The sequence below is a fragment of the Bufo bufo genome, chromosome 11 (assembly GCF_905171765.1).
Source record: "Bufo bufo chromosome 11, aBufBuf1.1, whole genome shotgun sequence".
In the NCBI taxonomy this organism is placed as follows: Eukaryota; Metazoa; Chordata; class Amphibia; order Anura; family Bufonidae; genus Bufo; species Bufo bufo.
Window position 1 is genome coordinate 79,215,414 of NC_053399.1, and position 16,066 is coordinate 79,231,479.

Consider the following 16,066-nt stretch of genomic DNA (forward strand, 5'->3'; position numbering starts at 1 on the left):
GGGAGTCTGTCACCACTATATGACTATATACAGCACTTACATGGTGCTGTAGCACACCTATACATGATTCTAATGGTACCTTTGTTATATTCTTTAGACATCCAGAAGCAGGAAAAACGATGTTTATTTCATATGCAAATGATGGAAAATGATGTTAATATTGATATGTGTTTATAAATTTGTTTGTTAATATTGGAATAATAATAAAGAAAGTAAAAAAAAAAAAAAAGGGCGTGTGAGATACACCCTTTATATACTGGCGTTATATTCTTCTATTAATAAAACACCCTTTTTTGGGCAAAATATACAATTTTTCAGGTCTTGCAGCATCAAGACGTTTGAAATTCCAGGGTTATGTACTGCTGTCATATTCAGTTATTAAACAAACACCCATTTTGGGCACAGATTTTTAATTGCGGCCTAGTCTGGATAAGGGTGTGTGAGATACAGTCTTTATATACAGGGGTTGTATTCAGTTATTTGAAATACAGCCATTTTGGGCACAAATCTATAATTGCGGCCTAGTGTGGGTAAGGGCGTGTGAGATACACCATTTATATACAGGGGTTATATTCTTCTATTAATAAAACACCCTTTTTTGGGCAAAATACAACATTTTTCAGGCCTTGCAGCATCAAGACGTTTGGGGGGGAAAAAAGTTTATTTTGCAGCCTTTGCTGCATATGTCATTGTGAGATACAGCCCTTACATAGTGTGGTTCTATTCAGTTATTTGAAATACAGCAATTTTGGGCACAAATCTTTAATTGCGGCCCAGTGTGGGTCAGGGCGTGTGAGATACACCCTTTATTTACAGGGATTATATTCTGTTATTTGAAATACAGCCATTTTGGGCAAACAAATTTAATTGAGGCCTAGTCTGGATCAGGACGTGTGAGATACACCCTGTACATACTGTCGTTCTATTCTGCTATTAATTAAACACCCATTTAGGGCAGAATCCTAAATTTGAGAAATATGAGGAGAGTGTCAAATAAGGGACTTGGCCCAGTTCGTGGTGCTGCTGGTGGAGCTCCTGTTGCAGGGAGAGAACGTGGTCGATCTGTGCCAGCTACACGCACAAATGAAACCCCTTCCTCAGGTGTGAGTAAGCGACAGAACCTGCAGCGGTATTTGGTCGGGCCTAATGCGGCTCTACGAATGGTGAGGCCTGAGCAAGTACAGGCGATAGTAGATTGGGTTGCTGAGAGTGCCTCCAGTTCCTTCACATTGTCTCCCACCCAGTCTCCTGCTGAAAGACCACAGTTGGCACCTGCAGCCGATGTCCATCAGTCTTTCACCTCACCCCCTTGCAAATCAGCCAAGCAGTCTGAGCCCCAAGTCATGCAGCAGTCTCTTCTGCTTTTTGATGACTCTGTTAGCAAGGTTTCCCAGGTCCATCCACCTATCCCTGCCCCAGAAGTGGAAGAGATTGAGTGCACTGATGCCCAACCACTTACGTTTCAAGATTAACCAATATTAACCGGACAGAATAAATATCGAATAAATTGAAAAAACGGACCCCCAAGGAGTCATAATAATCACCAAAAAATGAAACTGACTTTCGTATATATGAAAATCCAAAAGACTTTATTATAAATATATATGAACAATACATACATGCATGATAAAAGAAGGCAGCACAAGGCAGGACACACAGATGAGGAGCAGGACCCAAGGAGAGGCCGGGAGATCAGTGCACGAAAATAACAACAGGGAAAAAAGAATGCTAGCTAAAAAAGCATACCTCAAAACCTCATGACAGCAACGCCCCAAACAAAGTGCAAAGGAGGCAATTGTAGAGATTGAGGTTAAAGTACAAGGACAAGATTAAACATACCCTGAGTGGTGCAAAGATCTCTCGGCCGACTCCTGACCCAACGCCGTTTCGCCAGTAAACCTGGATTCCTCTCAGGCCTGGAACCCTGATTCGCCGATAACCGTGATCAACATGGTAGGCTCAGAAAAGAACATCGAAAGTTGATAGAGAAGATATCTAAATAGATGGTGGACATCACAGGGACATGCGATCAGGCGATCAACAAAGCGGCAGCAGGGCCTTTCCTGGCTAACGTTTCCAAATCCAAAATACCCCAGTGACATTCCCTATAATTTTTTATTAATCATTCCAATAACAGGGCATCTTAAGAGTCCTGTATTGTTATTTATCGTCACTACCTCCCCGGGTCAGGAGTGGGTAATTGCCGCGCGCCCCCTAATTTCCTCAAAATTCTTCCGTTTTAATAGCTTCTCACAGATTTCCGCTTCATCCCATTGCAGCCATTGACCTCCCTTGGATGAGGTCTCCCTTTCTCACGCTCCCTCTCCGGGGTGGAACCCTGATTCGCCGATAACCGTGATCACCATGGTAGGCGCAGAAAAGAACATCGAAAGTTGAAAGAGCAGATATCCAATTGGATCGTAAACATCACGGGGACGTGCGTCATGGTGGGACAGTATGTGAGCACACGTCTACATGAACAGACTGACAGGGGTCAGCCCCTGCAACTTCTGGGTCTCCAAATTGGGCACATGGCCTGAGCTTGCCCTTTACGCCTTGGAGGTGCTGGCCGGCCCTGCAGCCAGTGTATTGTCTGAACGTGTGTTTAGCACGACTGGAGGGGGTTATCACAGGTTATATTTCCCAATGTTTTGGGTGTACCCTAATTTAAAAAGATAAAAATAAATTGAAAACAAAAAAACTGTGTAGGCTACCTCCTCCACCGCTGCTTCCACCTACACCGCCACATCCATCGCCTCCTCAACCTCCAACTCCATATAAACCTTGTTCTCCTAGATCACGTTTTTTTTTTTGTACGTATTTTAAGGTATTTAAAGTCATTTCCCTATCCACTTTTGTTTGCAGAGCACTTGCCATGCTCTTAACCACATTTTGCTGCCATTTGCAGCCCTCTAGCCCTTTCCATGACATTTTTACAGCCATTTTAGTGCTCAAAAGTTCGGGTCCCCATTGACTTCAATGGGGTTCGGGGTCAAGTTCGGGTCCCGAACTCTAACTTTTTTGTGTAGTTCGGACCGCAAAACCCGTCGAACCTGAACATCCAGGTGTCCACTCAACTCTACTTTAGAGATGTCCCGAACTATTCGCCGGCGAACATCGCTTGTTCGCATTTGCCGCGGCGGGCGAACATATGCGATGTTCGGTCCGCCCCCTATACGTCATCATTGAGCAAACTTTGACCCTGTACCTCACAGTCAGCAGACACATTCCAGCCAATCAGCAGCATACCCTCCCTCCCAGACCCTCCCACCTCCTATCAAATAGCAAGAACAGCATCCATCTTAGATTCACTCGGAAGCTGCAGTGTTAGTGAGAGCAGGGACAGTGCTGCTGATGCTGATTTAATAGGGAAATCGTTAGCTAGGCCAGTGTTCTGTGTCCACTCCAGTCCTCAAAGACTCATCTGATCTGCTGTAAAGACAGCGTCCTGACAGCACCCCAAAAAGCCCTTTTTAGGGGTAGTACATCAGTCTTTTTTTTTTCTTTCTCTGTAATATAATTGCCATTGCCTACCAACGTGTGTGTCAGGCCCACAGCGTGTACTGTGCCCACTACTGCCAGTGCCCACCACTCATATCTGGTGTCACAGTAGCTTGCATTTAAAACAGTAAAACAATTTTTTCACTGTAATATAATTGCAGTTGCCTGCAAGCGTGTGTGTCAGGGCCACAGCGTGTACTGTGCCCACTACTCATATCTGGTGTCACAGTAGCTTGCATTTAAAACAGTAAAACCATTTTTTCACTGTAATATAATTGCAGTTGCCTGCCAGCGTGTGTGTCAGGCCCACAGCGTGTACTGTGCCCACTACAGCCAGTGCCCACCACTCATATCTGGTGTCACAGTAGCTTGCACGCATAGTACCACTAATCGGTCGTGGTGCTGTGATTTCGTTTGGCCCTAGAATAATGCCCAGTGTTTAGAGGCCACGTACCCTGAACTCGAAAAGTTCTGAGGAGATAGTTGTCTGGCTAACACAGGACACCCAATCTTCTACAGCTTCCGCTCTGAACCTTGACGCACCATCCATCTCCAGCTCAGCTTTGGGCACCTCTCAAGTTACCACTTGCCCGCCTGCCGTCACCACCAACACTAGCACCACAGCTGCTTCACTTGATCTGTCAGAGGAGTTATTTACACATCAGTTGGAAGAAATGAGTGATGCGCAACCATTATTGCCAGAGGATGTAGATAACAGAGATATGTCTCAGTCAGGCAGCATTACACACATGGACGTACTGTTTGATGATGATGATGTTGTACCCGCTGCTGCTTCCTTTGCTGAGTTGTCAGATACAAGTGAAGCGGTTGATGATGACGATGTGTCCGTGGATGTCACGTGCGTGCCCGCTCGAAGAGAAGAAGAACAGGGGGAAAGTTCAGATGGGGTGACAGAGAGGAGGAGGAGACGAGTTGGAAGCAGGGGGAGGTCATCGCAAGGAGCTAGTGGCACAGTCAGACAGCATGCCAATCAATGAATGCTGTTGCCACCACCAGAATGCCGTCATTGCAAAGCTCAGCAGTGTGGCATTTTTTTTTTGTGTGTCTGCCTCTGATAACAGCGATGCCATTTGCAACCTGTGCAAAAAGAAAGTGAGTCGTGGGAAGTCCAACACCCACCTAGGTACAACTGCTGTGCGAAGGCACATGATCTCACATCACAAACGCCTATGGGATCAACACATGATGAGTACAAGCAGCACACAAACTCAAAGCCACCATCCTCCTCCTGGTCCAGCATCTTCAGCCACGTCAACCACTGCTGTCCTCCTTGCCCCCTCTCAACCATCCGCCACTCCGCCTCTCACCTTCAGCAGTTCCTGCTCATCTGCCCACAGTCAGGTGTCTGTCAAGGAAATGTTTGAGCGTAAGAAGCCAATGTCACAGAGTCACCCCCTTGCCCGGCGTCTGACAGCTGGCTTGTCGGAACTCTTAGCCCGCCAGCTTTTACCATACAAGCTGGTGGAGTCTAAGGCCTTCAAAAAATTTGTAGCTATTGGGACACCGCAGTGGAAGGTACCCAGCCGAAATTTTCTTTTCACAAAAGGCAATCCCCAACCTGTACTCTATTGTGGAAAAGGAAGTCATGGCATGTCTGGTACACAGTGTTGGGGCAAGGGTCCATCTGACCACTGATACCTGGTCTGCAAAGCACGGTCAGGGCAGGTATATCACGTACACTGCGCATTGGGTAAACCTGCTTATGGCTGCCAAGCATGGAATGTGTGGCTCTGCAGAGGAGTTGGTGACACCACCACGACTTGCAGGCAGGCCTGCTGCCACCTCCTCTACTCCATCCTCTTCGCTAACCTCCTCGGCTGAGTCCTCTTCTGCTGCTGCGTCTTGCTCCACATCAACTGCACCCCCCCCAGCTCCCCAGGGGCTATTCCACATCCCGGATACGACAGTGTCACGCCGTCTTGGGGTTGACTTGCCTGAAAGCGGAGAGTCACACCGGACCAGCACTCCTGTCCACCCTGAACACACAGGTGGATCAGTGGCTGACTCCGCACCAACTGGAGATCGGCAAAGTGGTGTGTGACAACGGAAGCAATTTGTTGGTGGCATTGAATTTGGGCAGGTTGACACATGTGCCGTGCATGGCACATGTGCTGAATCTGATCGTACAACGCTTTGTGCATAAGTACCCAGGCTTACAGGACGTCCTCAAGCAGGCCAGGAAGGTGTGTGGCCATTTCAGGCGTTCCTACACGGCCATGGCGCACTTTTCCGATATTCAGCGGCGAAACAACATGCCAGTGAGGCGCTTGATTTGCGACAGCACGACACGTTGGAATTCAACACTCCTAATGTTCGACCTCCTGCTCCAACAAGAAAAAGCCGTCAATGAGTATTTGTATGACCGGGGTGCTAGGACAGCCTCTGCAGAGCTGGGTATTTTTTTGCCACGTTACTGGACGCTCATGCGCAATGCCTGTAGGCTCATGCGTCCTTTTGAGAAGGTGACAAACCTAGTCAGTCGCACCGAAGGCACCATCAGCGATATCATCCCATTTGTTTTCTTCCTGGAGCGTGCCCTGCGAAGAGGGCTGGATCAGGCCATAGATGAGCGTGAAGAGGAAGAGTTGTGGTCACCATCACCACCAGAAACAGCCTTATCAGCATCGCTTGCTGGACCTGCGGCAACGCTGGAAGAGGAGTCTGAGGAAGAGGAGTCAGACTAACCACAGCAGGCATCCCAGGGTGCTCGTTGTCACCTATCTGGTACCCGTGGTGTTGTACGTGGCTGGGGGGGAAGAACAGACCTTCAATGACATCAGTGAGGACGAGGAACGGGACATGAGTAGCTCGGCATCCAACCTTGTGCAAATGGGGTCTTTCATGCTGTCATGCCTGTTGAGGGACTCTCGTATAAAAAGGCTGAAGGAGAACGACCTGTACTGGGTGGCCACGCTACTAGACCCCAGGTATAAGCAGAAAGTGGCTGAAATGTTACCGAATTACCGGAAGTCGGATAGGATGCAGCAGTTACAAAACAAGTTAAAAAGTATGCTTTACACAGCGTATAAGGGTGATGTCACAGCACAACGGGAATGTAACAGGGGAAGAGGTGAAAGTAATCCTCCTCCTACCACGACCACGCCGGCAAGGACAGGACGCTTTACAGACGTGTTGTTGATGGAGGATATGCAGAGCTTTTTAAGTCCTACGCATGGCCACAGCCCTTCGGGGTCCACCCTCAGAGAACGACTCGACCGACAGGTAGCAGACTACCTCGCCTTAACTGCAGATATCGACACTCTGAGGAGCGATGAACCCCTTGACTACTGGGTGTGCAGGCTTGACCTGTGGCCTGAGCTATCCCAATTTACGATAGAACTTCTGGCCTGCCCCGCTTCAAGTGTCCTGTCAGAAAGGACCTTCAGCGCAGCAGGAGGTATTGTCACTGAGAAGAGAAGTCGTCTAGGTCAAAAAAGTCTAGATTACCTCACCTTTATTAAGATGAATGAGGCATGGATCCCGAAGGGACTGACAGTGGGGGATGCATTTGACTAAAAAAGGCCTCATGAGATGCCTTGGGCTAAAAATGGTCTACACGCTGCTGTATTTAATCTCTGCATGCCGGATGACTTGCTTGACTTCTCCGCCACCAACTAGGGTTCAAGCCGCAATGTTTTAGTGCACTTTCTGCCTGGAAAACATAAATTTTTCCCGGCCCCTGCTACAGCAGCTGCAACAATAACTAATTTTTCAGGCATGTGTAGATGCCTAATTTTTCTGGCCTCTGGTGCTGCACTGTGGCTGCAAAAACAAAACAAAAAAAAAGGCACATACATGTGTCAATTCCCCTTCGTGATCGTTACCTTGTTGTGGTGAAGGGGCTTGCGTATCACAATGAAGCGATCACCTCTATGAGTGTGTTGGCAATGTTGGCACACCCCAGATGATAAGGTCGTTGCTTCATTGTGAACAGACCAAAAGCGATCGGCTGGATAATTTTGCATAGAAAAAAACATTAATTTTCTTTGTGATCATCTAAGGTGATCATTAAAGCCTACTAGGCCAACAATGGGCCCACACTGCAGAATCATTGTTTTCTGGGTCACTTAACTGTCACTGAACTACCTCAGCACGACCATAGGCTTTGAAAAACCGCCATCGCCTGCAAACTCCCAAAGTGCGCACGAGCACAGTCATCACTACACCAAGATTGACGCATAGAGGAATAAAATTTATGTCATGAGTGTGTCAACTATTGACAACTCTTTGCAGTTGTCTAAACTCTATTCGATACACGTCCCCTGATAGGAGACGTAACAGGGATTAAACTGATAGGAAGAGTACTACTTAACATACCACTCATATCGGGTGGCACAGTACATTGCACGGCGCACGCGCAGTGCCCCAAATTGGAAGTAAGAGGACCAACCAAGCATCTTTTTCCATCTCCCGGTTCCTAAAATCTATTCCATACACCGACCCCTGATAGGGGACGTAACAGGGATTAAACTGATAGGAATAGTACTACTTAACATACCACTCATATAGGGTAGCACAGTACATTGCACGGCGCATGCGCAGTGCCCCAAATTGGAAGTAAAAGGACCGACCAAGCATCTTTTTCCATCTCCCGGTTCCTAAAATCTATTCCATACACCACACCGGCCCCTTATAGGGGACAAAACAGAGATTAAACTGGTAAGAACAGATTTTTTTAATAAAAAAAAAAAAGAGGACATCCTCTGCGGAGCTGGGTATTTTTTTGCCGCGTTACTGAACACTCATGCACAATGGCTGTAGGCTCATGCGTCCTTTTTGCGGAGGTGACAAACCTGGTCAGTCAAACCCAAGGCAACATCATCGACCTCATCCCATATGTGTTTTTTCTGGAGCGTGCCCTGGGAAGAGTGCTGGATCAGGCCGTAGATGAGCATGAAGAGGAAGAGTTGTGGTCACCATCACCACCAGAAGCAGCCTTGTCGTCGTCGATTGCTGGACCTGCGGCAACGCAGAGAGAGGAGTCTGAAGAAGAGGAGTCAGAGGAGGAAGGTGGCTTTGAGGAGGTGGAAGACCAACCACAGCAGGCGTCCCAGGGGGCTTGTTGCCACCTTTCGGGGACCCTTGGTGTTGTACGTGGCTGGGTGGAGGAAGAGACCTTCAATGACGTCAGTGAGGACAAGGAACGGGACATGGCTAGCTTGGTATCCAACCTTGTGAAAATTGACTGTTTGCGGTTGTTTGCGGTGCGTTAAACGGGGAGTTTGGTCTATCATAGTTTGGTCTGTCACTGTGAAGCGGGCGTAACCCTTACACTCACTGATCGATACAACATCATACCTGATGTTTTAAAGCACGTTATTCCAAACAATTTAGGAATGTTAGGTGATTTATGCCCTTTATGGATTAAAACCGACTCTGCGTCAATTACGTCATTTTCCATGGAAGTGTTGCCATGGATCCCCCTCCGGCATGCCACAGTCCAGGTGTTAGTCCCCTTGAAACAACTTTTCCATCACTATTTTGGCCAGAAAGAGTCCCTATGGGTTTTAAAATTCACCTGCCTATTGAAGTCTCTGGCGGTTCGCCCGTTCGCGAACAGTTGCGGAAATTCGTGTTCGCCGTTCGCGAACGGAAAATTTTATGTTCACGACATCTCTACTCTACTTACAATGTCTGATAGAAATATGATCTTAGGCAGTCAGGGACAGTCAAAAGTGACAATCAAGCTTTTATTCTACTGCCAGGGACAGGCTATAATTACAAAGAAGAATTGCGTAGAATAGGGGCAGGCAGGTAAAGCTGTCAGCTAGGGAGTAAGAAGAGGTGAGGAGCTGAGGCTGAGTGTGCCTCCTAGCAGAACCTCTACCTGCAAGGACAGTTCCTTCATTTTTCCCTATTTCAACAGAAACACATTCCTGTGTTGGTGGGAGGTGAAATAATACTGTAAAACATCTGTTTTACCATCCAGATAATAGATGTAGCATTTGAAATCTCAGTAAAAGCATTTAAAATACTAGTCTGAACTTCATGTCAGGGCATCTCTACACAGTTAATAATATTTTTTTTTTGTTTAAGTGTTGAAAACCAGCAAATACTTATGTTACAATATGCAGGGTAGTGGAGGATAACATTTGTGAGTGATAACATGACATAGCAGGCAAAAATCCATGGTATTTCATCTCCGCACAGTTCAAGTGTAATTTTTGGGGAGTTGAAGTTTTCAAAGTCAGCATATATAGGTGAAACTCGAAAAATGTGAATATCGTGCAAAGTTCATTTATTTCAGTAATGCAAATTAAAAGGTGAAACTAACATATGAGATAGACTCATTACATGCAAAGCGAGATATTTCAATCCTTTATTTGTTATAATTGGGATGATTATGGCTTATAGCTTATGATACCCTAAAGTCACAATTCTGAGGTACCCTTTGCTCAGGGGGTATGGATTAATTAGTTGACTAGAGTATGACACTTTGAGCCTAGAATATTGAACCTTTTCACAAAATTCTAATTTTAAGCTGCATTAATGCAATTCCTTTTAATTTGCATTACTAAAATAAATGGACTTTTGCACGATATTCTAATTTTTCGAGTTTCACCTGTAAGTGTCTAACAATACGTAGGATAGCAGAAGATAACATTTGTGAGTGATGATCTGACATACTAGGCACAAATCTGTGTTATTTCATCTCTACACAGTTAAAATTTTAAAAAGATTTGGTTGAAATTTTGAAAACAATCATATATGTGTCTTACGATATGTAGGGTAGCAGAGGATAACATCTGTGTGTGATAATGTGACATACTAGGCTGAAATCCATGTTGTTTCATCTTCAGGCACTTTGTGTTGGTGTGGTGGGTGGAAATAATTGCATAGTAGTTTCTCCACTTGTGTTTTACACTGGAGACATTTGTTTTCTGAATCTGCATATTTTATCGAGCAAAAGACATTGGGCACAAATCTGTTAGTGGCGCAGATACCAGACCTACCAAATGTGTCTTTTGGGTACACCTGTGATTTATTTAGTCGGTAATGAGCTATTTTCATATTGGTTGACTTAAATGACAAGAGGAGACATTAAATTGCTGTAATCACAACAGAATTTTATTTATATGCTTTGGCTATAGAATAATTTAGTAAGGATGAAGGGACAGTAATTATCATGAGGTATATATAGATATTGGAGGGCAAACCACAGGTCTATTACTTATCTTTTCCTTGTCTAAAGTTGTAAGAAGAATCCTGTCCCTGTCCTTGACTCTGTCCTCCTTGCTGGGTTCCAGAACTTTGTTGCCCACTGCCCTGATTTCCCCCAGTCTGCTGGCCACTGCTCTGACCCTGTCCTTGTTGGTATCCACCGCCCTGCTGACCACTGCTCTGACCCTGTCCTTGTTGGTATCCACTACCCTGCTGACCACTGCTCTGACCCTGTCCTTGTTGATTTCCACCGCCCTGCTGACCAACGCTCTGATCCTGTCCTTGTTGGTATCCACCGCCCTGCTGACCACCGCTCTGACCCTGTCCTTGTTGGTATCCACTACCCTGCTGACCACTGCTCTGATTCTGTCCTTGTTGATATCCACTGCCCTGCTGGCCACTGCTTTGATCTTGTTGTTGTCCGCTGCCATACTGGGAGCTGCTGCCAGTTTGCCCTTGGTATCCACTGTCTTGTCCACTTCCTTGGCTCTGTTGACCACTGGTTGGGGTTTGGCTGCTTCCTCGGCTTACTGCAATTGAGGTCTATAAAAAAAACAGACATACATTTTACACTCAAAGGCAACTGTTCATGAAGATTTTTCCTCTCCAGTGTGTTGAAGAATATAATAAAGTACAGATCTACAAGTCAAACAGAACATGGCTTCGGTTCATACTAATAGTTTATAACATGCAATACCGGTTTAACAAGTTCCACTTACCGAGCTCTGTTGGCTGCCAGAAGGCTGGGAAGATAATATCAAAATCAAATTAGAGGTTAAACATGGATACAATACTCTGAATATTATGTGATCTCCGCCAAATCCATCCATACTCACACAATAACCATATATAAAAACTGTGTATTTTAAGTATCTGTATATTTGTATATTTTGCACATAATCAAAAGTGATTGATTATAAAAAGGGTCTGCTTTTATCACAAGATGCTAGCTTGGTCTATGGCCTGCCTCTGGTATTGAAACATGGACCTTTTTATTTGAATGGAGTTGAGCTGCCATATCAGACACAGCCTATGGATAAGGCCTCATGCACACAACCGTTGTTGTGTTCCGTTCCGCAAAATGGGGTTCCGTTGTTCCGTGATCCGTTTCTGTTTCCGTGTGTCTTCCTTTATTTTTGGAGGATCACCAGACATGAAGGAAAGTTAAAAAAAGTGTATGTCAAGTTTGCAATGCAAATGATAGGAAAAAACGGATGTGGACACGCGGACGCGGATGACAATATTGTGTGCCTCCGCGTTTTTTCACGGTCCCATTGACTTGAATGGGTCCGCAAACCGTTTTCCGTGAAAAAAATAGGACAGGTTATATTTTTTTGACAGACTGGAACCACGGATCACGGACGCGGATGACAAACGGTGCATTAGCCGAGTTTTCAACGGACCCATTGAAAGTCAATGGGTCCGCAGAAAATCACGAGGAACGGAACGGACATGGAATGAAAAAACGGTCGTGTGCATGAGGCCTAAGAGTGGGATTTTTCTGGAAAAAGAAGCAGAAAGTGTTTCCAATCTCAGACATATTGATTTCATAATGTCATGAGGATATTTGTCTTCTTATTAGATGCACTTCTATGATAAATGGAATAGTTCTATATAAAAGCAGATAATGGTAGTCGGATTGTAATTGTATTTATATTAATTTATTCTAAAGTCAGACATTATACATGGGTTATATTTTTATTTTAAATTGAGATTTCTACAATTTGACATGTGTAGAGATTGTGTCAAATATTGTTACATATTATATACGGATTGTATGCCTACATGTAATAATTTAAGAGTATTAAACAGGAATCATGAGTGTACAGATTCTGACAATACAGATATGTCCAAGGGCAGAATTAATTTATAGTGATGTCTGTAGGGATAGTTGGCTAGCTCTGCTAAAATCAGCGGTTTAGCCAGCATTCATGTTGTGTATATGAATTACCCCAGAAAAGAGTACTTGCAAAAAGATATATTGTTATTGTGATAATTGGTCTAATGTAATGTTCTGATTTATTGCATTGTGCACTTGATAGTTTTGTGTGGATAGGTCAGGATTAACAATTTAGGACTTAGGTCCACCCCTAGTCTCACTCATAAGATTAGGTCTGAGTCCTAGAGAATCACTGACTACCATCAGGGAGGAGCCCGAACATCAATTTGGGCCCTAAGGGAAAAACGGGTACGTCCTCCTGTCGCTTCCTGGCCCTAGGAAGCATCGGTGTGAGGATTGCCACTGTGATTTGAATGAACCACTGTTGCTACCAGAGCCTCTACCACACCCATCCTCCGTTTTGTGGGGCATGTACCTCAGGTGTTGGATACTGAGATGGGGCACCAACAAGACTGTCTGCCATGGCCAGGATTTTTACACAAAGAGTCATGGCAATAAACTGGAAGAGTAACTGCACTTTACATATACTTTGGATATGTCAGAGTGACATATTGCTTGGACCCTCACCAATTAAAACCGATGATGAGACCCCCTCACCGATCACTAAGATGAGGAGGGACGTGAACATGGGATTAATAGAAAGTCTATGAGACCATCTTAATTTCCATCTTCAGCTGAGACAACATTCAATGAGTGCTTCTAACGACTTCTTTGATCAAATGACAGGGGACTGAATGCTCGAACCCCAGGATCAAAACCTTTGATATTTTACCCTGACACTATTCCAATATTTCCTGCACATAAAACACCAATGTTATCTCATCTCAATCATTCCAAACATTTCAGTTCATGAATATGTAATAAATCAGGCTTGTTTCCTATAAGATAAGTTCTTCTCTTACCTTCTTGGAGGGGTTTGGTGCTGAAAATTGAAAAAAAGAAGGTAAATATACTGATTTAGGTCACTATTTGTGACAAATGATTAATTTTGCTTTGATTAGAGGCCAGCTATAAATCTAAGGACCTTACCTCCTTCCATGGCTGTGGTTTGGGTTTTTAGGCTCCTGAAGAGGATGTGTAGGATAAAAGCTGTTGAGAAATTAATAAATAGTCATTAAAGTAGATTAATGGAACACTGTGTGCAAAACTTATATATTGCATTATGCCAAGTGTAGGAAGTGCAGGCGGTGCACGCCTCAAGGATTCTCTCATTAGTGTTCTTTCAATGCATTTCATGGCTATCCCATTGATTTCAACAGGCATGGTGCTTCATTTCTGCTGCAGGGAAAATTATTATTGGTTTGTTGGAGCACAGCGTCAGAATGCAAATGAGTATGAAGATAAGAATTACATAACTGGACTCAGCGTCACTTACACTATTCACTGCTTACTCTAGTTTGGGGGGTGTTTTGGACCTGACAGATTCTCTTCAAGCCAGTAGGAATCCTGTAATCCCCATATAACTGGACTCGACCACAATAAGGGCAACCCAAAACAGATAATCCCTCAAGAAACTGTGATCTAGGACTCTGTGTGTGAATGATAACATTTTCAAAAGATTACAAATTGGGCCTCCCATATGACTGATAGACTATAGTCCATATATACAAAAATAAACTATTCTACTGTTAGGGAAGGGGTAGTCTATGGAGGATCAGACAGCTGGGCTCACTGTAATCTACTAGTGGAATTGGTTTCATATTGATTAACGTAGAGTCATATATTGGTTGTCTTAATATTATATACAAAGTATGTGGTTAGAAGTCGATATAATACTTTCTTCATTACAACTACAGATCTTATGTAGTAAGTAGTCCAGTAAACTTTGGATTATTTACCAGGACATCTGACAGTACTGAATCCACTCATTATTTTGCTTGTCATAACATATAAAGTGGGTGGTTGGCATCACCTTCTGTCATTACACTTTTTAATAACTAGTTGTTAAATTTTGCTTTCATCTTTATGTCAGGAGTCATGGTTGAAAAGTCATTGGGATAATTAACATTTACAAGTTGGCCTTCTGTTTCTATAGGATACAGAGTAATAAAGTAATAATCCCCTAGAGGTGAATGGTGCCCGTACCCGATAAGGCCAGGTTGCAGTAACTGCCATTTGCCGGCTGTGGCTATACTTGACATGCCTTAGGTTACAAGTACAGGTGTAGCCCACTGGTAAGTGGTAATCCAGGTGATTGAGGCAGCCTGGCTACACAATTTATGGGCACCCTAAGCAGAGGAGTACTTGTAGCATGATGTCTCATTGATTATGGTTAGTTAGTTTTGGAGAACATACCTAAAACAGAAATGCTTTATAGTAAAACCAGTATCCAAACTGTATTCTGTAAAGGCAAAATGGTCTACGAATGCAAGCCGTAGAAGGTCCAGGTTCTTTGTGGCTTCCATCAGCCAATTGGCTCCATAAACAGACTGTGTATTACTGAAGCAAGCATTATTTAAATTTGTGAATGAACTCCAGTAATAGGAAATTTCCACTTAATGAATCGGCTGTTTCTGTAACTTCCTCCATACAGTCTGTCTGGAATGACAGCATGGATCAGGAACCTCTAAACTCCTCTCCGAGGAGGAACAGGGGCACACAGTAGGACCTCATAGTGGGTCTCCCAGCCATTTAAAATGTATCACCTACCCTAAAACTTGGCCCATAAATGGCTGAATATCTGCACTGATAAAGGCTTTCCTGTTTAGTAACCTGTCCTAGAAACTCAAGAGTTCCTCTAAAAGTATAGTCCCTGTACATTTTCTGGATAGATTATCAGAAATCATTATACAATAAAGTATAACAGTATAAATCAAAAAGTGTCCAGATAATAAAAATAGTTTTATCTATAGATTAACGGACATCTCATAATTCAATGTTTCAAAATGTTCCATAACTGATATACTGCATGCTTGAATCCATAAGAACGTTAAAAAGACTTAAATCAGTCACATATAATCTGTTATTTCCTATGTCGCTATATTGGTCGAGAGGAACACGAAGAAAGAGAAAACCCATAAGCAATGTCTTGCAGAAAAACTGCACCAGGCTGAATTTTCTAGTAGTAGTCAGAAGTCACCTACCTTGAGCAAGCAGCAGTAGACTCTGAGATGCAACTGTCCATCTCACTCTATTTATACTGATAGATAAGGTGGATCTAAACACTATGGAATCCAGCCCAACCAAGGTGTGGTCATCAAGAATTCAATGACATAAATATAATATAGTAATACTTATAAGTCTCATAAAGATAATAGCTCAGTGAAGACATACATGGTACATTTAAATTAGCCATTAAGTTAATAATAGTCATTTCAAATAATTATTATGCTTATTTAAGATTCTTAGGAGGCCATGTCTTATACATTGACATAACTTCTTATACTTTCCCCAGGTAAATTGTGGAAATGGCATTTTACTGAGGTTAGTTAAGGGCAAATAAAAAGGCAGACTGAAGAAATAACTGTAACAAGCCACAAAACC

At 43.8% G+C, this 16,066-nt stretch overlaps 1 protein-coding gene across 1 annotated transcript; it reads right to left on the bottom strand.

Moving 5' to 3' along the window:
• Nucleotides 1-10,581: 10,581 nt before the first annotated feature.
• LOC120981833 (protein argonaute-2-like) lies at nucleotides 10,582-15,696 on the bottom strand. The gene is made up of 6 exons (XM_040411589.1): nucleotides 15,667-15,696; nucleotides 13,613-13,672; nucleotides 13,486-13,505; nucleotides 11,403-11,426; nucleotides 10,929-11,226; nucleotides 10,582-10,838 (listed from the first exon to the last, which is right to left on the bottom strand). The coding sequence occupies exons 2-6, from the start codon at nucleotides 13,620-13,622 to the stop codon at nucleotides 10,690-10,692; spliced, it is 501 nt and encodes a 166-aa protein (XP_040267523.1). The 5' UTR covers nucleotides 13,623-13,672; nucleotides 15,667-15,696; the 3' UTR covers nucleotides 10,582-10,689.
• Between the last annotated feature and the right edge of the window lie 370 nt (nucleotides 15,697-16,066).

Excerpts from the sequence above, each read along its gene's own strand:
- LOC120981833 (XM_040411589.1), bottom strand. Across the intron at positions 11,427-13,485 it reads CACCAAACCCCTCCAAGAAG|CCTTCTGGCAGCCAACAGAG; the intron begins GTAAGAGAAGAA and ends TTATCTTCCCAG. Across the intron at positions 10,839-10,928 it reads TGGTCAGCAGGGCGGTGGAA|ACCAACAAGGACAGGGTCAG; the intron begins ATCAACAAGGAC and ends AGGGCGGTGGAT.